At 45.0% G+C, this 23,975-nt stretch overlaps 1 protein-coding gene across 1 annotated transcript; it reads right to left on the bottom strand.

The window, feature by feature from the left end:
- Positions 1 to 1,917: 1,917 nt before the first annotated feature.
- Nkx6-1 (NK6 homeobox 1) lies at positions 1,918 to 8,606 on the bottom strand. The gene is made up of 3 exons (XM_041642103.1): positions 7,145 to 8,606; positions 5,421 to 5,593; positions 1,918 to 3,382 (listed from the first exon to the last, which is right to left on the bottom strand). Exons 1-3 carry the CDS (start codon positions 7,812 to 7,814, stop codon positions 3,131 to 3,133), a joined length of 1,095 nt encoding a protein of 364 aa, XP_041498037.1. The 5' UTR covers positions 7,815 to 8,606; the 3' UTR covers positions 1,918 to 3,130.
- Between the last annotated feature and the right edge of the window lie 15,369 nt (positions 8,607 to 23,975).

A 23,975-nucleotide genomic window follows, 5' to 3' on the forward strand; every position in this document is an offset into this window, starting at 1 on the left:
AAAGGGTGGATGCCAATGCAGCAGGGCCCCAGAGCCCAGGGCCACCAGCTCCGTCCCCTGCAGAACCTCTTGCCACCTCATCCTACTTAGAGGGTGGGGTACAGTGGAGGCTACATTTATAGACGCCAAGCACACAGAGAATTGTGACAGGACCTCTCCACAAGTCCAACCTGAAATAAACACTGTCAGATGATTCACTTCCTGAGAGACACATTAAGTCTTACTCAAAAGTTTTCTATGACTCCTATTATTGCATCGTTTCTCCAACTATGAATTATTGTTATCATTATCCAGAAACAATGTTTTAATTGTAGTGTAAATTTTTATTTCCTTTTGCTTCCTAGCCTTTTCATGCAGCAGAGAGGTTAAAAGTTGACAAGAGTACAGTGGGAAACGGATTTTTACGTTTTTCAATAAAGTGTCTTTGAAAATAGCAACTGTGTTTGTTCCCTTTCTCAAAAACCTTGAAGAAGGACAGAGAGGGAAAGGAGGGGAAAAGGGAAGGAGAGAGGAAAAATGACAAAGGGGGAAATAATTGAAAGGCTGGAGAGAGATAATAAAATACCGAAAAGGGAGAGAAGAGGGAACGTAAGGATGAAGGAAGAAAGAGAAAACGGAAATACTGAACGGAGAGGAGGGTGGTTTCTTGCCTGTTCGCAGTTAGCCTTAACCAGCTACCAATCCAGCAGAGTACAGCACTCTTGACAATCCAGCTGCCTTTCTGTAGGATGAATACCTCAGTCTTGCTAAGAACACAGAAACCAAAATGCATTCGAAATTTCTGGAGAACTTTGCAAACTGGGGACAGCAACAGTGGGGCGATTTCCTTCCTTCTTTTCCAGTGAACCCTGCCATCAGGAATATCCAATAGCCGGCCAGGCAGTGGTGGCACATGCCTTTAATCCCAGCACTTGGGAGGCAGAGGCAGGCGGATCTCTGTGAGACCAGCCGGGTCTACAGACTGAGTTCCAGGACAACCAGGGTTACATCTTGAAAAACCAAAAAACCAGGAGGGATATACATCACAAGAATTGCCATTAGCCATTCCAACTTCTGGGGAGAAAGCGATGTTTTTCAAATCTGCTTTCTCTAGAAAACCAAACAGTTCTCACACTTGCGTTCCCTGAAGTAAAGAATGGGGGTACCACTGATCTGTCTTTCTCTGGACACGGGCTCAGTAATCTACATCACTAAAGAGAAACTATGTCTCCCTGGACCTGTAACTAAGAGTCTGAAAATAAAACAATAGCCAATTACACCCATGCCCCCCAAGGCCCCAATACAGTAACTGCCCCCCAGTACCCTAGGTTAACACTTTTCTCACTGAAGCAGCTTGGGGCACTGTGTCTGTAATTCTAAAGGCTGCCAGGCCACATCACTTAAAAAGATACTTTCTTTCCTTCTCTGTTTGGGGAATTCCAGGCTCCTGACTTTTCTGCATTGGGCTAGGTAACTAATGCAGACCGGCAGCGCCCAGCTCCCTGCTCCCCCTAAGCTAACTGAATCAGAGGTTGCCTGAGGAACTGCATCCATACAAGGAGATGAGGTCTTCCTAGATTCCCCAGAGGCTTCCTGGAAAAAGGGGAAAAATAAGGGAAAAAAATTAGGAGAGACATTACAAGCATCTGCTAGACAGTCGCAGGAAGCTCTGATAAGGGGACAGTCTCTTCATCCTTCCATACCAGGGGGTAGGTGCGATTCCTTCAAAGAATAGCGTGCTGCTGCTGCTGGTGGTGGTGGGGATGAGGAGGAGGAGGAGGAAGAGGAGGAGCTATTTTACCCAGGACGCCTACCTAACACTTTTTTTTTTTTTGTGGTTTTGACTTCTATTTGAAATCTCTGCTTAGGCCAGGTGATTTGCACCTGTTCATTCAAGGCAACAGACATATTCAAACTATTTTTTGTTGCTGTTTTTAATTAGATTTCTCCTTCAAAACAGAAAGTGCATTACATTTCATGGGTCTCGCAAAGGGGCTGCCTTTTCTTTACAAACCGAATTCCGTATAAATTAATAAATGTTAAAGAGGCTAATATGTCACTGTTATTAGCTTAAAAAGAAAACAATTTACACATTCTATAGTATTCTTATAATACAAAACACTTCGGATTGGATTGCAGCAACTAAATGGAATTTTCATGTTCTGACCCAGAGAGCTTGCAACAATTCCCAACATCTACTTTTACGCATTTTTTATCAGAAAGGAGTTAAATTAAATACAAGATATTGTAGCCCCTCCCTCCCCAATATTTTCTTTAAATCACTAATAAATAGCAACAAACGACTGTGCAATTTCGGAAGGGAACCCAGAAGCTGGTGTGAGAAGCTTGCGGGTTCTGCAATTTCAAGTCCTGGGGGAGGACAGGGGGAGGGACTTGGGGCTGCCCGGGGGCCCAGCGAGGTCTGCCGGGTCAGCGACAGAATCGGTGAAGGAGAAAAGCCGTTCGGAAAGATCCAGAGCCCTAAGAGGAATGAGTAGGGAGGTGTCTGAGGAGGGCAACGACATTTTTTTCCCTACGATTCCCAAGTTAAAATGAAAGCAGGTCAAGTGGTGTGTTAGGTCTTAAAACCAACGGGAGGAAAGGTCCATCTCTTTATACCAAATTCCAAAAAGCATTTTACATTTTAAATATTCACAATAAAGTAACTTCTAGTCAGTGTGACTCACGATTTATTTACACAGAGCCTTCAACAGGTTACTTAGTGGGTTGAGCAGTTGTGGGCCGCGGGAGCGTCTCTTTTTCCCTAGGAGGTGGACGATTCCCACCAGGCGTTGGCTGTTGACTCTTCAGAAACACGACCCGGAGCTCAGGGACCGCAGAGCCAGGGACCGAGCCTGGATGGGGGCGGGGGGAGGGGAGGCGATGCTGAAGTCGCGGGTGGTAAGGGTCCTGGGAAGCCTTGGGGTTGCGGGTTCGGCTGCGGGTTTTTTTGCGCAGTACACTCGGCGGGCTCCCTTCCTTCTCATCAACGGCCGTCCTACCCCCAGCCCCCGCCACAATTTCTAGGTTAAAAAAATAGATATGTACATCTTAGAAAATAGTAAAGACCCGGGGAGCAGCCGGGGTGTTGGGGCCCCGGGCGGGACCGGCTGAGCGGCGCGGTCGGGGATCCCGGCGCTGCGGGCGGCGCTCAGGACGAGCCCTCGGCCTCCGACGCGTGCAGCAGGAGGCCGCCGCTGCTCGACTTGTGCTTTTTTAGCAGCTGCGTGATTTTCTCGTCATCAGAGTTCGGGTCCAGAGGCTTGTTGTAATCGTCGTCGTCTTCCTCGTTCTCCGAAGTCCCCTTGAGCCGCTCGGTCTCCGAGTCCTGTTTCTTCTTGGCCGTGGCCATCTCGGCTGCGTGCTTCTTTCTCCACTTGGTCCGGCGGTTCTGGAACCAGACCTGAGAGAGGGCAGGAGGGGGAGGCAGAGCCGGGAAGGGGGTGATTGAACGCCGGAAGACCCAGGCTCCCACCTCGCCACTCTCCCTTGCGGGCCCCCGAGGTCCAGGCGTCAAAGTCAGTCTGGTGGCCTCACTAACCCACCGCCGTTGCCATAGCGATAGTAACACAAGAGCATTGAGGCCGGCCATAAGCCATTTCTCCGAAAGAGTGAAAACAAGAGTTGCCCTAAAAATAAACTTGCTTTTCCTATGTTCCAGCAAGAAACGGAAAACTTGCTTAGTTTTCCGATAGTGGCGGATTTTAGTCCTTAATTGTATCTGTAGATTAAGAAGTTTCAAACCACTACAGTGTTGTGTGATTTGTACAGAAGAGCACAGTATTAAATCCGATTATCTCTACTGTGTTTCTCATTTTTGAACACTTGACTGCTCACTTATTAGAGGCCCGAATCCTCACTAACTTCGCTAGTCAGTCCTCCTCTCTTCTCCACAACACTTAAGATGTGTGATCCGAAGTTTTCCGATAAAATGGCAACTCCAGTTAACGCATAGCAATCAACGCAGGCACACGAAAATATTCAACAGCTCAGTGCTGAGTTTCTTTACTCACCCTCAATGTTGTTCATAAAGCTAATATTATTACCATTCGCTATCTTTAAACGGAAAGGTTGCCGGTTACATTATTTTTATTATGATCTTGCCTCATCTTTCAAACATTAGTGTAATATTGCTCCTGCCTAAGACATTCATTTTGCAATACGAATATGTTCAACCTGTTCATGATGCTTGACATGGACTGACACATGTATTTTAATGTTTACAATCGGGGGAAAAAACAACCAATTTTCTCAACATGTTGAATTGTCCTCGTTGTATGCTTCTCACCCATTATTTATTTTATCCAGGGAATTAGAACTGTTAAGAAAAGTGATTTTCTTTATATTGCTATAATAATTCATTTCTGGCCATAGGGACATATTTATGGTGGCAAATGAAGACCTCCAGATTAAGGTGGTAGACTCTCTAGCCACCCGCTGCAAAAATAATTTCTAATGTGATAGTTTTCTAATGGCCACGTGAAAAAAACTCGATTGAAATATATTGTAAGATGCTTGCCTAGCAGGGAAATAAACTTTTAAGTAGCTTGGTGATATTACTTCTTAATGAGAAACAATATAACTAAAGAAAGCCGACTCCACACACACACACCCTAAAGAAACAAATGCAACAAACTGAAGTGGACAAAGAGAACACAGAAAGCCAGTAAACCATCCCATTGAATTTACCCAGCAGGTTCAATCCCTTTACTTTCAGGGACAGATTTCTGAAAGTTGATTCCCCAGAAATGAAGTACACAACTCAATTATAGCCAGAGAGACATCTTATTTGGAAATTGTCATAAACTGCACTGTCTTAATTCTGCAGATAAACTTGCTTTTAAGAGAATGCAACCCTAAAATTCACTAACAATCTTGCCAGCTCACTTGGAAAATGACTACTCCAAAGCAATTGTATTCGTCTAAGCCAAAGCAAGTTATCAGTGCTACGTTCTTCTGGATTCATTTCCCTTTCACCTACAAATTAATATCGCACTGCAATTAATATAGATGCTCCCCGTAAGGAAATTATATATCTAGTGGGGCCTGAATTGACAAACAGAAGCTTGAGTGTCTTTGCAAATAAAACAAATCAAACTTTCTAATCGGCTCGATCTGTGCTCAGGGCTATCTCCTTAGTGCTTTTATTCTCTGCTAAGGGCGAGTTCCCCCAGCACAAGCTGCAGTCTAGATTAGCCTAATTTCTAAGGACTTGACTCCTTTTGTTCATCAACAGTTTGCCTCCAAAAGACCCTAGGGCCTGTTCGACCCCAACCCTCTCATCGGCTCCCCACTTCTCCCCAGGCTCCCGATAGCGCACCCCACCTCCACCAGGATTGTCAGTTTGGGGAGGGGGAAAATACAGGCGCGTGGGTATGAACACACACACTCACACGCACGTTCGGGAACGCTATCCCTGGAGGTGTCAAAAGTCCACTCACCTTGACCTGACTCTCCGTCATCCCCAAAGAATAGGCCAAGCGAGCTCTCTCTGGCCCTGCCAGGTACTTCGTTTGTTCGAAGGTCTTCTCCAGAGCGAAGATCTGTTGGCCAGAGAACGTGGGTCTAGTGTGTTTTCTCTTCCCATCTTTGTCCAACAAAATGGATCCCTGATCTGCAAGAACCGATATCATAATCAGAGAGGGATGAGGCAACCAGTTACAGTGCTTCATGGGGGAGTGGGAGCAGGGAGAGAATTATCAAAGCTAGGCTCAGTCGCGTTTGCAGTACATGCTCATCCGTGGTCTGTGCCGGAGGTGCACCCCGAGCTTCCTTTTGCCGGCTTCTGCTCACTACTTTTGTCGAAGCCAGGTGCAGTTGGGGCAGCAGTAAATACTTTATGCTTAACCACAGCGCCAAATAACTAGGGAGGCCACTGCTGAAGAGTGCGGTGCTGAAATGGGACACCACCCCCTTAAACTAAGCAGGAATGCATGAGAAAGGTCACCCTCGCCTCCCGGGTTAGTCTCTGTGCGCCTGAAAGAGAAGTAGTTTGGTATGAAGGTAACTGAATTTATATATATATTATTTCCCTTAGTCACTCCCCTAACCTGTGTTGGTCAACAAAAGGCTCCTTGTGTTTTGCACAATTGAGAGCTAACTGGTCCCTATTCTGAGGCCCCTGTGGGCTGGAGGAAGAGAACGAAGTGGGGGGGGGAGGGCACAGCTTATGTCTATCCCTACAATCAACACTGATACACGTCCCCAACACCCCAATAACCCTAAGGAGTCCCCTTCCCAAGAAAGCCTCACTTGGTTTCCTCAGTTACTGAAGTTATTGCCACTAAGCCCCAAATAAGGAGGCCCAGTGACTTGGACTAACTTCAGGGACTTGGTCACCAGCAAAGAACAGAGTGGGAGAAGGATCTGAGCAGGGCCCTGGACGCCATCTGGGGGCGAGGAGCCTTCTAGGAGCTGGGGCTCACTGGCCAGAAGCCTACCCAGATCTTGGGTCATCGAGGTGACCCAGACAAAGTCTTTGGGAGCTATGTTTTACTGCTGCGTCCTGTCACGGGTCATATTTCTCTCCCTCTCTTTTCTTGTGTTAAGCCAGTGAGTGTTGAAATGCCTCTTCTTTGTAACCAGATCCAACTTGCCAAGGACCCTGGGGTCCAGGAGTAGGGAGAGCCCAGGCCCCGGTCTGGGAACCACCGGCCCTGTCGTCAACGGACTAGCTGTGAACAAGTGTGTTGGGGGTGCGCGGGGAGACGACTAAAATGTGAGCTGGAGTGGCGGGGGGAGATGTGCGTGCAAATGCCTGCTTTTCTTGGGGCTATGGGTAGTTGTCCTGCCCTCCTGGGTTTGCGGTAAACACGGGTCAGGCTACTGAAGGCCTGACTCTGGTTGGCTGGAAAGAGCCAGAAAAACAGGAGTGCAGAGGCCTTCTCCCTCTCCTGCCACTTTCCAACTTTGTAACCCAAAGTTGGTCCGTTTCAGGAGCAGCCCAGACAAAACCTCACCCTCCGACGCTTGCTCCTGAGACTTGACGAACTCAGGAAATCTCGCATCCCTCGCTAGAAGCCCGGGTCCAGGCAACAGCATGCTGTTCTAGTACTGCCAAACTAGTGGGGTGTCCAGGAGGACCGACCCATCCGCAGGCACACTAGGCACCGTGACCCGAAAGCAGGCATAGGAAACAGGGATCCAGGCCCGCGATAGTACTCACGCGGGGTACAGGCCAGGCGTGCGTCCCTCCAAGGCGGGCTCTGCATCACCCCGGGCCAGAAGATGGGCGTCCTGCCGGGCAGCTCGGCCAGGGGCTTGGGGTACCGGCCCACGGCGGCCACGGCTGCAGCGCTGGGGCTGAAGTAGAGCCCGGGCGGTGGCGGCGGCGGGCTCAGGCTGCTGAAACGGGGCAGGCCGGCCAGCAGCCCGGCGGGCGAAGAGGCGGCGGCGGCAGCGGCCGCAGCAGCAGCGGCTGCGGCCGCAGAGGCCGAGGTGGCAGAGGCGGACGAGGAGGTGGAGGAAGAGGACCCCGAGGGAGAGGCGGAAGGGAGGGCGGCCCCCGAGGCCACCGGCATGGAGGGCCGGCTCAGAATGTCGTTAATGCCGTGCGGGGTGGCGGCCGAGAGCTGCTGCGGGGGGCTGTTCAGGGACGAGAGGCCCCCCGCGGCCGGGGGCTTCAAGCCGCCTGGATTGTGAGAGCCCAAAGGCGGGGAGGGCGACGAGGACGAGGAGGACGAGGAGGAAGAAGGGGGCCCGGTGGGCAGCGGGGGGTAGGCGGCGGGGTACAGCGGGGTCTTCATCTCGGCCATGCTGTGCAGGGCGGCCAGGGGCGGACTGCTGAGCAGGAACGCGCTCTGCCGGGGGCCCTCCATCGCCCCCACAGCTAACATCCCACAGCCAGGCCCGAACCCGCAGGCGCGCAGGCCGGTGGCCCCGCTGGGGCTCTGGAGAGCCCGATGCGCCGGGGGTGGGCTCGGCTCACTGGGAGGCGACCGGCCAATGGAACCGGGACCGCGGGCGGCCGGAGCTGCTGTCCGAGCTGCGCAGCAGAAATGTCCAAACGCCCCGCTGGAGGAGGCGACGGTCGAGGACCGCTGGAGAGCTGGCGGGTTCGGCGCTGCCTTGGTTCGGAGAGTCCCGGACTTTGGTCCCTGGCGCTCGTCCCTCGTCCGTAGAAGTAGAAGCTCAGAGGGCTCTACTTCTCCTCTTCTCCACCCCCGCGGGAAATCACCAAAACAAGCCCGGAGCCGGGCCCTGAGAGTTTGCAACAACGCTGGAAGCCACCGAGCGTACACTTTGATGTAGGAGGGTGGGGGCTGGCTCGCCGGCTTTGGGGAGCTTCAAAGGGAGCCGCGTTTCGCCCGGTGCGCGCCTCTAATCTCTCTCGGACTCCCAGCGCTCGCCGCTGCGCAGCTGATTCGCACTCGCCTCTCGCTCGGGGGACAGAGCGCAACTGACCCGCGCGGGGATCGCGCCTGCCACGGCCGCGGGCCCGGAGCTACTGAGCCAGAAAGGGCAATGTCACTGCTCCAGCGGCCTGGGGACTTGGCGCGTCCACGCGCCTGCTTCCCCTTTGGGCCACGCGGCGCCCGAGTAGCGGTAACGAAAAGGATTAAAGAGGAAAAGAAAAAGAAAGAAAAAAACACTTAAGTGTGAAAAGTCTGACGGGTCGGTTCCCGCTCCGACCGTCCTTCCGCTTCTGCAAACTGGCCCGGAGACCCCCGCCCCACCCCCTGACGCCCTCTCTTCCTCTCACTCTCCGCCTTTCTCTCTCCTCTCTGGCATTTCTCCTTGGCTTTCCAGGCTTGGCTCTTCTAAACCCTGTCCTCTGGCCAAACTGACCCTCTCGCGGCTCTTCCCTTCTCTGCTCTCTCCCTCCGGGCCTGACAGTTCAGATGAAGCTCTCAAAGGTAATAAAACATTTGCACCCCTCCCTGCCGCTCTTTAGCTGGGGGACGCCAGGGAGGGGCGGTGGGGGGCCAAAATGAGAACTTTCAGGGACGTCACCACTCTGGGGCTGCTCGGCGGGGTGGGACTGAGGAGCGGGGCGCAGGTCTGGGCGTAACCACCGCCTCCAATAGCACTCAGCTTCTGCCTGGCCTCGCTCCTCGGGCACGCCCACCAGAGAGCGCCACATCCTCTGATTGGCTGAAGTTAGGAAGTCGTAAGGCCGCGCCCTCCTAGTCCCCTCCCCGGCGTCCCTTGGGCGGAGCCAAAAGGGGAGGGACCTGGCGAGAAGACTGTGGTTCCAGCCCAGAGCCAGAGGCCCCGCTCAATTAATTGTGCAAAATAAAATGGAAAAGGGGAGGAGGGAGCAGGAACGAAGAGGGTATTACTTTTTAAAGACAGGAATAATGAAAAGCCAGCCCTTTTATGGAAAAGTAGTTTAAGTTCGTGCCTTCCGCCCACATCAGCTCGCGTCATCCTCTCTTCCCCCACCAGCTCTCGGCGCCTCACCTCGAATGGTGTCTGGACCCTTGCAAAAGAAACGGAGCTAATGGAGCAGGCAGCCGGCGCATCCCAGGCCGGGTTCCTTCTTTTGAAGGGATTAATTAAAGGCCATCTGGGCTCTTGCAGAATTGTGTAAATTAATTTGTTTCTCCTTAAACCTATAGATGTCCTTAATCCCCTCGCAGGCCTAAGGGTCATCCTTTCCCATCTTTCCTCCTCCTTCTCTTTTCTGTTCCTTCTCCATTTTGATTTTCATTCCTGAGCACCCCTCCCCACCGTTTTCACTTGGCGGGGGGGGGTCTCATTGCTCTAGGAACGAAATCAGCTTAATGGAAATATTTATCTCTTGCGTGGTGTCCAAACCTAAGAGGAATGAGACGAATAATAATAATAATAATAATAATAATAATAATAATAATAATAAATACTCCCTCTATTATTATTAGTTGGATTCACAGGAGGCAGAATGACTGAAATTCAGGCGGCAACTTTAGATACAGGAATACCTCCAGAATGTCCTGTCAAATTCTCAACTCCGAGCTGTTGAGGAAGCAGGAGAAGCTGGGACTTGAAGGCTGGGATTGGGAGCAATGGTCAGAAGGGCTTTGCTCCCTCTGACTGGTCTTTAAGTTCTGGTCAGGGTTGACCTAAGCCCTCGCTTGGGTCGACCTTGAAGAATCAGGCAGTTAATGGGCCAATGTGTGTTGGGGGGCGGGGGGATCGTCACAGAGATCTGCATGAGGTTACTAAATCCAAATTTAAGGCTCAGAAAACAGAAATAAAATGCAACAAATGACCCAAGAATAAAAATTGAGCTGCACCAGGGAGTTTGAATGTCAAGACGCCTTTGTTAGTCCAAGCAGGAGACCTTAATCACCCCCACCTTTCCACCCTTTCCCAAGCTTGAGTCTTCTACGGGGTTGAGTTTGAAATGTAAGAGCAAAGCCAAGCAGTTAATCAGCCTTTGCCCCTTTCGTTCACTCCGAGTCCGGGGATAATATTTGTCTTCCTCTATCTGTCCCACCTTTATTAACTTCAAGACTTGGCTAATGCCATCTTTTCATAGACTTTAGGATCTGAACTAGGAACGGTGGGGTTCTGCATGGATGGGAGGTATGTTAAGAGACCGCCAGCCTCTGGCTTCTGAGGAGAGCTGAAGTAGGCACTGTCTGCACTTCCATGCGCCTCTGCACCTAAACCAAATTCGCCGCCAGCCAAATTCGCGGGGAGACTTCAGAGGCGATAGTGGCGGTGCAGTCACCGGTCCTGGTTCTGGCTTCCTCACAAACCTCTCCCACTCGGATCCAGCATTTCGGCGGTGGCATAAGGTCAGCCTGCACCCGAATCTTGGGCCTCCAGGGAATCTGCTCAGGGCCTCCGAGAAGGAAGGGCGTTCGCAGGCACTAGGTAGGAACTGAGAAAACGAAGCTACTGGTCTTGCAAATTAGCCGCTCCAAAAGTGCCTATCCTTGTAGATACTGTAATACGCAAAAAGATGGTAGTTTTAGAAACGATTATTTTTCTATTGAGAATTTAGTATCTGGTGTTGGGAAGGAGATGTTAAAAAGAGACCCGAAAGAAAGACAAAAGGAGAGAGAGGCACACAGATAGAGACAGAGACAGATGGACACACACACACACACACACACACACACAGAGAGAGAGAGAGAGAGAGAGAGAGAGAGAGAGAGAGAGAGAGATCCGTCAACTCCAGTTTAACTGTACTTGCTAGTTACAAAGCTGGGTTTGAAATGAAGAAGTCTCGTCCGTTGATTCTGTAACTGTCATTCACGTTGTAGAAATCAAACTAGTATGATTCTTAATTCTAGCAATAAAAGATTATGGGACCTGTGTCCTTGGTCCTCGATGGGTGAATTGGGTGCCTAAATCCTCCGGCAGGCAGCATTCCGCATTCACTCTGCCAGCCTCAGAAGAAAGGCGGGTGCCTCTAGCCAGGTTATGTCGGGAATCTGCCCCCAGCATCCCAGGAGAGTGAGCTGCTCGGTTCATTCGGGTAGAGATCGCTTTGCCCTCTACTGATCCACTCTGGCCCAGGTTCTGCCAGGCACTGCCTGGTGGGCTCCAAATACCCTTGGGACTACAGACTTGGTTTTCCTTGGGGGAACTACCCGGGCCTCCAAGCTCTTATACCCACTTCCCACTAAAGAAGGTCTAAGGGTCGGTCCCTGTTCTTTCCAACACTATGTTTCTATATGTATACAGCTATATATCGGGGAGGGGCAGGCTGTGCTTGAAAGCAAATGATTTGCATTTTAATTAAAAATAAATGAAAGCTTTTGGCAAATCCGAAGTTGCAGGAAGGGTTCACAGGGCCGCCTTGAGGAAGATGATCTGCCCCTGGACTTTAAGCCTGGGGGACAGTGGCTCTCTGGTGCCCGGATTCCAGTTGCTGCCTACTCCTGGGAACTGCAGCTTGCGGGATCCACTGGGCTCTGCATTCCCCCTTGACCTTTGACTCAGAGCGCCACACCACGCGCTATTGATACTTCTGCTTTAAGAGAAAGGAGCCGTCATTAGATCCAGGGTGACACATAGGGTGAACGCGAATGAAACCCCAGCTAACTGTACATCGGCTCCTCCTCGAAGATACCAGTGCCTCTGCCCCGATTATATTAGTGTCAAATGTGGGGATGCTCGAAGGTGCTGTGGAAAAGCTATTGCTACAAAGGGGGGGGGGGCTGGGGATTATGTGTTTCGGACAAAACAAAAACAAACAAAAACAAAACAAAACAAAACAAAAACAACACACACTAAACAACAAGAAGTCTCTTCGGAACCTGTTTTGTGTAACCCGCTGGAAGACTAACCATGCCACAACAGGATTGGGGCCTGTTTTGGCTGAAAAAGAAAGGTTAGTTTTAAAATAATGTTAACAAAATGAGCAGTGGCTACAAAGAAATACAAGGAAGACACAAGAATGTCCCCAAACTGGCCCAGCCTGCTCTAGGGAACAGACGGGTGGTGGGGTCAGGGGAACATTAGTGGGTCTCTTTGCGGTTAAATGTCGTCGGGTGGGAACCGGACCCGAAAGTTCTGCCAAAGGGGAAGGAGATTAAGAAAGGAGAGCAAGACCCTGTCAACCCACACCTGGGCAGGCAGTGAAGGCCCTGGTGGCTAGCGCAGGGTGGGAGTGGTGGGGGTTGTGTGCCCTCCCTGCTCACCCTTAAGGAAGCGCCAGCAGATGCATGGTGAGATCTTCTACCAAAAGACTCAGAACCCCTCTCCCGGACTTGCCTCAGCCTCCTTGGGGGCTGCCTTCCCCGCAACCGGCAGCCCAGCACCCCTGCAAAACAGCTGCAGCACGCAACCCTGTGAAACAAGAACAGGAGCGTCCCACCGGAGGATTCCGAAAGGACCTCAGAAGACGGGAAAGAGCAAAACTTTAAATATGCATAAGTATCTTCAAACAAACAAAGCAGATAGACGTAGGAATGCCAATATACGGCTTTTCAAATGAAAATCACCCCTCTGCGCATCCCCCAAACCCTTGGTTTGCAATCTTAGTTTCCTTTGAAGTATATATTCTGGAATACATACAGATGGAGAATCATATGGTTGAAGGAATGCCCGTTCTAGAGTTAACTCACAGAGGAAAATGCTAGGTCAGTCTAATGCCTCAGATTTGATCTGATGTGCACAGTTTTGATTGACAAGCTTACATAACGACAGGCAACATGCATGGTTTTTGATAGACTCCATAAACCGGTTCCTCCCGTGGGATTAATCGCCTGAGTGTGTGGGCGTTGGTCCTTGTCTGTCTCCCGGGTGCAGCTTCTTATTCTTCTGTCCGGGCGGCGGCTGGAAAGTTATTTTATTCGTGTAGCCTATTGGCCTACACCCGCTTGTGAAACTTTGTGCAGTTATCGCCCTCTTGTGGGGAAAAAATTCCTAACATTTTCCTTGGGCCCAAGGAAGAACTGTGGGCCCACTGCCTTGGGTTGTCAGTGGCACAGGCTGCCTGAGTGTAATCCCCGTGTGGTTCATTAGCATTTGATAATTTCTTTATTATCTGCCGAATTCTTGACGTGAAGGATGGGTTCCATTAGCTTTGCTTTAAGTCAGGTGCCACAACCCTTCTGGAATGAACGTTTAATGTTTAAGTCTTTCTAACTATGGTGATTCACACTGCTACTTGGCTTCATTGCCACTTTAATCTGAATTATGTTGGCTTTCTGCTTTCTTCTCTGCGCATCAAGTGGAATTTTGCTCATTGGCACACTTGGAAAGTTCAGAGGATACAGAAGTGCACATAACCCAAACATTGTGATCCGCAACCCCACCTTCCATGCCAACACTGTGACCCCCCAATCCCAACTTCCATGGCAACACTGGTCCACAATTGTACCTTCCATGGCAACACTGTGATCTGCATATAGTTCTCTTCTCTGGTCTGAATGTTGAGATTATTCTAAAGTAGACAGGGTTGTGTATTGAAGGTTGTTTTTATAACCTTTATTTGCACGGGGAAGCAGAAACAAACCTGACTTGGGAATTAGCCTCTCCTAAGAAGGATCATATTCGTGTGTCAGAAGGCCTAGCTCACTTTAATAAACTGCAGTCTTGCCTGGAGATTGCTTCAGTGGCAAGGTTCCTCCTTGATCCTTCCCGTCACCGTCAAACCCTTCACACAGCCGCTACTCCTCAACATGCTGCGACAGAGGACCGTGGATAGCAGCTAATAAATATTTAGTGTTCTAAGTAGTTTATGGCACTAATTCAACAGCTTGACAAATTAGGCAAAATAAACATCCTCTTGTGGAATGAAGTTGTAGCACAGAGAATTTAAGAATTCTACTCAAGAATTAGAAAAATAGGAAGACTAGAATTTTTACACACACACACGCACGCATGCACACACACACACACACACACACACACACACACACACACCAATCTGGCTCCAGAGCCACCATGCTTTTAATCGGTATATTATACTGGCCTTCTGCTAGCTTCAATAATAATAATGCTTAAATGTTTGTGAAAGCAAGGGGCTGGGCATGTAGTTTAACAGTAGAACACTTGCCTAGCATGACACTCAAAGGCCTGAGCTCCATGTCAGAGCCAGGAAGGAAAAATAGAAGAGTGTGTGAAAGCAACTCGAATACTGAAAATCGTCAGGTGACTCTATGTATCCATTACAAAGGAAACGTAATTCACCATATCTTGGGTAGGAAAAAGATTTTGAACCATCTCAAATAATAAGAATTTAATCCCTGGAAATAAATGTCTTTAGCTTATACACAAGTCAATTACCTAATTTTAATTTGTGTTATTTTTTAAGTCAACACACATTTTTGTTTCTGTTTTTGGTTTTCATGGTCTTAGGGATCTTACTGGCCTCACATATGGCAGACAAGCATCCAACTTGCAAGCCATGTGCTCAGTCCAGGCTTTCAAGAGACTTACTTTTAATTTTTAGTATTTTAAAATTGCAATTGAGTCTGGCCTTGACCTCTCAACACTCTTCAGCAAGCCTCCTACTTCCATCTCCTAATTTCCAGGACATAGCTATGAACTGCCTCCTCTGGCCCTTTTAAAGCTTTTTTCATTCTAAATACACACAAGCCAGATCCACATCAATATTCCCTTAATCCATCAGGACAGCTAGTCACAGAGATGCTGAAGACATCCACAGTCAATGACCAGGTACCTTTTGTAGTAGGGGCTGCGGGCCTCTTCCCAAAGCCCGACCCCCTGGCTAGCTTATGCCCCGAAATAACAGCAGACAAATTGTATTCTTTTAAACACTGCTTGGCCCATTATATCTAGCCTCTTCTCGGCTAACTCTCGTGCCTGGACTAGCCCGTTTCTAACAATGTCTGTAGCACCCCAAGGTGCACTTACCGGGAAGATTCTAACCTACGTCCATCCTGGGTCAGAGCTTCATCGCATCTGTCCCAGAGAGAGGAGCTAAGGCGTATGAGCTCACTGCCTTTTCCTCCCAGTATTCTGTTCTGTTTACTCCACCCACCTATGTTCTAACCTATGAGGACCAAGCAGTTTCTTTATTAATTAACCAATGACCTTCCTCCATCAACCTTTACATCAAACTAACCAGTCTAAAAAAAACATTCACTGCACATTAACCCAAGGAAATCCTCAGTTACCTGATATACTTCAGGTGACAAAGTTATGATTGCTGTGAAGGCACAATGCTGAAACCATTTGTCAATCAGTTTTTCACAGGCATCACCCATCAGAAGGGGTGCTGCCATAGTCATCAATTAACCAGAGGGATACCCTATCTTTTGGAATAGATGTACTGTTGTTTTGCTTGTTTGTCTGATGGCTTCTTTTGAGACACAATCTTTTGATATATCCCAGGGTGGCCTTGAACTCAGTGTTAAACTTGTCTTAGAGGCAAGCCTGTTTCAAACTGGTGATTCTCTCATCTCAGCCTCCTAAGTACCAAGAACAAGATGTGCACCATGGCCAGATAGATGTACTATTTATCTGCCTGAGATTTAAAAAGAAAGAAATTATTCAGCTCCTTGTTGATGCACATCTTCTCAGCTATGATCTTGGATAGGTTAATTACTCTGTTGGAAACTGATACTTTGTCAGGTTAGTAAATCAGCCACTCTTCTGAAAAGGTGCTGGCTTTAAGATGTCCTTCCCTGGAGCTGTTAATGGAGGTATCTGGAAGCTATGAAGACCCCTGTGAGAAAAAAGGTGATACAAAACTCTCAAAGGAACCAATGTAGGCAGAGGTTTCTGTCCCACCAGGTCCCCGCAGCCATTCAGTCCCAAAGAAACACACAGAGGTCTGCATTAATTATAAACTGGTTGGCCTATTTACTCAGGGTTCTTATTAATTCTTATATCTTATATTAACCCATAGTTCTCTGTGTTAGCCATGTGGCTTGGTATCTTTTTTCAGTGAGGCATTCTCATCTTGCTTCCTCTGTGTCTGGGTGACAACTGCAGACTGAGCCTTTCCTCTTCCTAGAATTCTCCTATTCTTGTTACCCCACCTCTACTTCCTGCCTAACTACTGGCCAATCAGCATTTTATTAAACCAATACAAGTGACAAATTTTTAAAGGGTACAAGACCATTGTCCCATAGCAAACCAAGACTTTCTGTTGTCTGTCATGTATAGAAAAGCCCATCCTTGGGAAGGAAGAAGAGGCAGAATTTAGATGACTCAGCAAGAGCAAACAATTCTCTGTTCTTTTGTTTGGATCTCAAGCTGCCCAGTGTGCTTTGCACAGAGAGGTCCAGTAGATGCAGGAGCAACAACTCCTAATCTACAAAGAACTCCTCATAGGGACTCTCCCACGCTGGTGAGTTCCTTGTAGAAACTAGTTTATTCTAGTCTCTGAGGCATTTTGCCACATTGAAAGCAAACTCCATATGGAGCTACTTCAATGTCCATCATTCTTTCCTGAAGTAAATTGGTGCTTCCAGAAGCAGACATGTCTCACAATCATGAAAAGCCTTAGGTTATTAAAACATCTTAAATTCATATTCTGTAGGTCTCTGGTGAGTTCAAAGACCACAGAGCTAGCAAAAACATATCTCTGTTTAACCTTGAAAAAACACCTAACATGACCACAAGTTTGATTAGTATAGACTAACTTATATTTCTTAATTATACATTAATTTTTAAATGAGCAGCATATGTACAATGCCTTAAACAAGAATTAAATCACATATGCAGTTTAACAAAAATAACCTTAATTTTGTATCAATATACAAAAACACTTTAAGAATAGAAACATATACAGACTATATTCTAACAAAAATAACCTTAAATTTGGGCTAGAGAGATGGCTCAGAGGTTAAGAGCATTGCCTGCTCTTCTAGAGGTCCTGAGTTCAATTCCCAGCAACCACATGATGGTTCAAAATCACCTGTAATGAGATCTGGTGCCCTCTTCTGGCGTATAGGCACACATGCAAACAGAACACTGTATACATAATAAATATATATTTTTAAAAATAACCTTAAATTTGGATCAATATACAAAAATCCATATCAATGGAAAATATTTGAGAATAATAGTTACTTTTTAGTTTAAAGTAGATTCAATAAACTATCCTTTTATTCTATCATTCCAATATCCCCCTTTTTTCTTTTTCAGGAAGAAATCCTTAAATCCAACCTCCTTTGCTTAGTTTCTTCCCTTATAATGACCAATAACAACTTGCAACCAACCCCCTTAAATGATGACAAACATCCATACCCCACCAAATGACCAAAAACCATCCTCTCCACCTCTTGGGAATGTGGGCCTCATGTTCTTAAAATTACCTCCTGCTGACTGGGGGCTGACAGCATTTTAGTGGACCTTGAGAAAATCAAGATAACTACCTGTAACATCTGTTGTGAAGTCTCTGTGTAGTGGGATACCTCAGGGTTTATCTGAAGCCCTAGTTAGAGTAGTCTATGAGGCCAGACCCTCTCAGCTAGCAGCTTTGAAGTTGTCCTGAGCAGTTTGTAGTGCAAAACTCATCTGTGTGATGGAGGAGGGTCATCTGTCTATGTGTTACTTTCATTGGTTAATAAAGAAACTGCCTTGGCCCTTTGATAGGACAGAAAATTAGGTAGGTGAAGTAAACAGAACAGGATGCTGCATAGAAGGCAGTGAGGCAAACGCGATGAAGCTCCAGCCCAAGATGGACGTAGGCTAGAATCTTTCCCGGTAAGCCAACACCTCATGGTACTACACACATTATTAGAAATGGGTTAATCAAGATGTGAGAATTAGCCAAGAAGAGGCTGAAACTAATGGGCCTGACAGTGTTTAAATGAATACAACTTTTGTGTTGTTATTTCGGGACATAAGCTAGCCAGGTGGCCGGGAGCTGGGCAGGAATGCAGCCCACAGATTCTTCTACATTTGTGGGTGGTGTTTGTCAGTTTAATGGTATTACTATGATCCAGGTAGAATCATCATTGTATGGCCCCATCATTTTTTTGGAGACTTCAAAGGTTGTTGTTAGCTATGGTCATGATTCATTGCAGAAAACTTAAAACATTTTAAATGTCATATGCAACAGATCTCAGAGAGGTTAAAGGACCACAATCTATTAAATATCATAAAGGCTTTGAGCCACTTTACTTAATTTTGCTGACTTGTAGCCTGACTTTTCTGATTTATTTGTATCAGTATAGAAAGTAGGGACTCCAGAAATTGGTGTTCCCTTTATTATATGAGAGAGTATCCAATTAGTTCTTTTTACAAAGTGAAATCTCTTGCTTTTGGGATATTTGTTGTTAATCTCTCTCAAAAAATTATTCAAAACTCAAATTTCAGCATTAGTAAAAGGTACCACAATTTCTGCTGGGTCTATTTCTTCTAATTAATGAAGTCTCAATTTTCCTTTCATAATCAATTCAGAAATCTTTTCTGCATAGGTCTTTAATATTTTACTCTGTGTGGTAAAAATATTCATTCTAAGATATTATCTTCTCTCTGCATAAGAGTTCCTGTAGGAGAATGAGTATAAGATAGAGTGAAGAGGATGCAGTCAATCTCTGAATCCAAATGATCCACATATGCATCCTGTAATTTCTTTTTTTCAAGAGCCAATTTTATCTCAGCCTTGGCTCATAGTTTTCTTGGGCTATTTAAGTTCTTGTCAGTTTGTAAGGTTTGAACTAAATTACTTAGTTCTTGAGTTGTTAATCCAATTGTGGGCCATAGCCAGTTAATATGTCCCAATTTTTGATATTCATTCATAATTAATCTCTCCTGATTGGTACTTTCTGTGGTTGAATTTTCTGTAAACCTATTTTGTATCCGAAATAGTTTAGTAAAATCTCTTCTTTGTATTTTTTTCAGAAGCAATTTATAATCTTTAATGAGGAAAAATTCTCTTTAATTCATCAAACATTTTTTTGTATAGTATCTGCATCTGAATCAACCAGCAAGATATCATCCCTATAATGGTAAATGATAGGTTGAGGGAACTGTTTATGAATTTTAATAGATGTTATACAAAAGATTGAGACCAGGTGGGGCTGTTTAACATTCCTTGTGAAAGAATTTTCCAATAGTACTTTTTAACAGGCTGGGAATTATTAGAAGTAGGCACCATGAAGGCAAATTTTTCTCTATCTTTGTCTTGTAAAAGTAAAAGAGCAATTTTTAAATCAAGCACTATAATGGACCATCCCTTGGGTATTAAAGATGGCTAGGGAATTCTAGGCTATAAAGAATCCATTGGCTTCATTACCTTATTTGTGGCTCTTAACTTTGTCAGCATTCTCCATTTTCCAATTTCCTTTTAATAACAAATATAGGAGAATTCCAAGGACTGGTCAACTCTTTTTTTTTTTTTTTTTTTTTTTTTTTTTGATTTTTCGAGACAGAGTTTCTCCATAGCTTTTGGTTCCTGTCCTGGAACTAGCTCTTGTAGGCCAGGCTGGCTGTGAACTCACAGAGATCCACCTGCCTCTGTCTCCCGAGTGCTGGGATTAAAGGCGTGTGCCACCACTGCCTGGCGACTGGTCAACTCTTAAATATGTTGGGCATCTAACTGCTCCTGAACCAGCTGTTCTAGTTCCTGTAATTTTCCTGATGTCAAAGGCCATTGTTGCAGTATAGGTTTGTCAGTTAACCATTTTAAAGGTAAGGCTGTTGGTACCTTTGAAAAAACAACAACTGCTGTGTCCTGTTCATATACAACCTGAACATTCTGTTATAGTTCTTGATGATACATTTAAATATTTCTCTTCATATTTTTTATTTTATGGTTTGTTTCTGAGATTGGAGAAAAGTTAATCTGAGTTTTCCATTGCTACAATAAATCATATCCCCATAAATTTATTGTTATATTAGCTATTTATGGTTTTAATTTTCCTATCTGTCATTCTGGCCCTATACATTCAATTCTTCTTGCATTTTGTTTTATGCAAGTTCAAATTTCTAGAAGCTGAATATTTACTTGTGAAGAGGCCAATTTAGATGCCAAGATTTTGGTGAAATTATTGTTACATCTGCATCTGTGTTTACCAACCCCCCCCCCATTTCAATGTCATTTATTTGTATATTTAGCTTTGGTCTCTGATCACTTGAAGCAGTTTGTCAAAATACTTGCTTCTGGTCTCTCTGAACCTTTTGTTGAAGCTGTCCTCTCTTTGACCACATCTAGAGCAGTGAGTTTTTAAAGAATAGGTATTAAGTCTTTTAATTGCTCTATGGATGAGTTTCTTTGATGCTGACAGGGAATACTTTAACCAAATTTGATATTGGGGTCTACATGAGGCCCCTCAGGGTATTTCCCAATGGCAAAGGGTTACTTTTTCTGTCCCTTGTTGATCTAAATTTATTAGTCCAATGCTAGCTTTTGTCACACCTTCTTTATAGTTCAAAACGCTAGAGCCTTTTGTTTGGAATATCTCTAGAAAAAAAAAACATTGTTTCTAGGAACACCTGGCCTACAATCTCTTTTCAAATGATCTTGTTTACCACAATTAAAACATGTGACATTTTGATTTTCCTTGAAATTTTTAGAAATCACATCTCCTTTTCAAGTATCATAATAAATGTGATATCAGCTATATTTCAGATTCAATCATCTATATCTTTGTGCTGATCTTGACTTTAAAGAACTAATCACCTTTTTGTATCCTGAATTAGCACTTTCAATATTTATCTAGCTTCTGGATATGTTACCGTTCTAATTATAACTGGTCGATCTTTGTACAAGAAAAGTTAGTGAAGTCTTCTTTTGAACTTTGTATAATTTAAGTAAATGATTCAGTCTTTTTTCTTGATTCATCAACCCCGCCCCAAGCATTCAAAGTTTCCATACAGCATAGAGCCAATGTATGAATATTAAATGTAAAGTGTCTCTGCAAATCAGCATGTAGGCCTTCATTGAAAAGCTAATCTTGGGAAATATTAATACTTCTAGTCCCACTTCATTTTCCTATGACAATGTTTTCCATTGTAACGGAGGACCAACTGCCAATATTGTTGTAGCTAACTAAATCTTTTCGGTCTTGTGGAATAATTCTTTTCTAAGTTGCCCATGAATTTAACATCTGCTTTCCAAAAGGTGAATGCATACCATATGAAATCATTGCTTCCTTAAATCCCTTGAAATCTAAAATTTCTACAGGATCCTGGTGAACTTCTTTATATTCTTGGGGGTGCCTATCATCTGACGGTCATTCTTGTATGGTAACTGGATAAATTAAGGTTTGTTTTCTAATAAATGTAGGCAGCTCCTCTTCAGTTTCATAATGCAATGGTGTGATAGGTTCTGCTCTAGAGTCCTCTGCCTGATCTTATTTTTATCATTAAGTCTTTCTAAGGGTTGTATCTTATCAACAGTAAGTCTTTCTAAGGCTTGTATATTATCAGTCAAAATTCTGTATTTGGCACAGTTATCAAACCACTTTTTAATGGATAAAATACGAATTATCAAACTAAAAGTAATTACAATCAGCATTATGTCAGTCCCTGATAAGTGGTTTATCTTCTCAATTGTTTTTTTCCATTTTCAAGCTATTCATAGTAGCACCATTCAGTCCTAACTCCCTGCATTGAGATATTTTTTATTTTTTTAAAGATTTATTTATTCATTTATTATGTATACAGTGTTCTGTCTGCATGTATGCCTGCAGGCCAGAAGAGGAAACCATATTTCATTACAGATGGTTGTGGGCCACCATGTGGTTGCTGGGAATTGAACTCAGGACTTCTGGAAGAACAATTAGTGCTCTTAACCTCTGAGCCATCTCTCCATCCTGAGATATTTCTGATTCTTAACATGGGAAAGACTTTTCTTTTTAATATTTGTAGTAATAAGGATGGCAGGGCTGCATCCCCAGCACCCTGGCTGCCTGGCTAGCTTATGCCCGAAATAACAACACACAAACTGTATTCATTTAATCACTGCTTGGCCCATTTCTATCTAGCCTCTTCTAGGCTAATTCTCACATATTAATTTAGCCCATTTCTAATCATCTGTGTAGCACCCCTAGGTGCGCTTACCAGGAAGATTCTAGCCTATGTCCATCCTGGGTCGGAGCTTCATCGCATGTGTCTGCCCTGGAGAGCGGAGCATGGCATCTCTCTGAGCTCACTTCCTCTTCCTCCCAGCATTCCGTTCTGTTCACTCCTCCCACCTATCCTCTAACCAATGAAAGCCAAGCAGTTTCTTTTTATTTAACCAATGACCTTCCTCCATCATTTCCCCTTTTCCGGTTTAAACAAAAAAAAAAAAAGGCTTTAACTTTAACATAGCAAAATTACATATAGCGAAACAGTTATCAAGTAAAAGTTACAATAATCTTTATCATAACTAAGGAAAACTATAACTATAACTAACTATTCTTAACTCCATCAAAGACTCCAGAAAGATACAATACTACCTAAGCAAACAGGAAAAAAGCAACTTTTAAAACTCTAGAAATGACAGAGACATCTCGCTGCCTGGACAGTCACCCAAAGTTCCTCTGAACCATTGGGGCATCCATCTTCAGCCTTCAGGCCCTTGGTATCCAGCAGACATTTCCATAAAGCAGGAAAATTCAAAGTCAGTTCAGTCACTATCTGTTGTGTCCTGCAGAATATCTCACAGACTCTTTCATGAATCAGGAACCCCGAAAGATCATCTCACCTTAGGCAAGTTCAGTAGTCCTCTCTCTGTGGGTTCTCTGTGTCCAGTTTATGCAATAGTCCAGGCAAGAGCAGTTTCTTGCCCAAATGGCTATCAAACTCCATAACGAGCCTCTTCGATGCCCATCTTCCTCTTGAAGTAGATTGGTGCTGCCAGGAGCAGAGTGTCTCATTGTCATGAAAAGTCCTAAGCTATTAAAACATTTAAAATGCCATATTCTATAATCTTTGAAAAATATGAAGAATGCCTATCTAAAATATATCTACACACATTTAGAAAATATTAACTAACATGACTACAAACTTGACTATTATTTATGATTATCCATCAACAACCTATATTTCCTAATTATACATTACATTTTAATAATGAACTACACAATCACAATACCTTAATCAATATCAGAAATACATATACATATAACAAAATTGACCTTAAAATCTCTATCAAAAAAGCAAAATCTATACTAATGCAAATTATTCATATCTATATCATATCCCCCTTTAAATGTAAAAGAACGTTTATAAACCATATTTGGGAACATGGGCGCAGTTTTTTCTCTCCAAACTGCTTCCTGCTGAATGGGGGCATCGTTAATTAGGTCTTTCATGGTATAACCTGTGTGCTAGTTTCATCTCAGTTGGCAGTTGAGCAAAGCAATTTTCTGAAGATGCTCACAGCAACCCTTCAGGAGGGTGTGGTCCATCATACCATATCAGAATAGAAGAAATGAACAGGGTCTCATCCTCTGTGAAAACAAAATAAGAAACTCCTTTCCAAAGCATAATGTCCTTAGATCCAAATTTCAAAGTCAAGGCATCAAAATATCTATGTTGGATTAGTTCAGCAGCATTTATAAATAAATATCTTTTAGCATCTGTTGCTCCTTCCTCAGCATTTAAATAATTTAAAGAGAGCATAATAGCATACAGTATCAAAATTCTCTGTGTATTTTCCATCTTTGTGCAGCTTTGTTTTAACCTCTATTTTGTTTATTTTT

This window comes from Microtus oregoni, unplaced genomic scaffold, assembly GCF_018167655.1.
Source record: "Microtus oregoni isolate MIOR12 unplaced genomic scaffold, Mior012 000072F_ref0000427, whole genome shotgun sequence".
NCBI classification, from domain to species: Eukaryota; Metazoa; Chordata; class Mammalia; order Rodentia; family Cricetidae; genus Microtus; species Microtus oregoni.

Bases quoted from the DNA above. Each gene is read 5' to 3' on its own strand.
- Nkx6-1 (XM_041642103.1), bottom strand. From the start codon at position 7,814: ATGTTAGCTGTGGGGGCGATGGAGGGCCCCCGGCAGAGCGCGTTCCTG. The intron at 5,594-7,144 runs GTGAGTACTATC...CGGTTCTTGCAG, and splicing joins ACGCCTGGCCTGTACCCCGC to ATCAGGGATCCATTTTGTTG. The intron at 3,383-5,420 runs GTGAGTGGACTT...GCCCTCTCTCAG, and splicing joins TGACGGAGAGTCAGGTCAAG to GTCTGGTTCCAGAACCGCCG.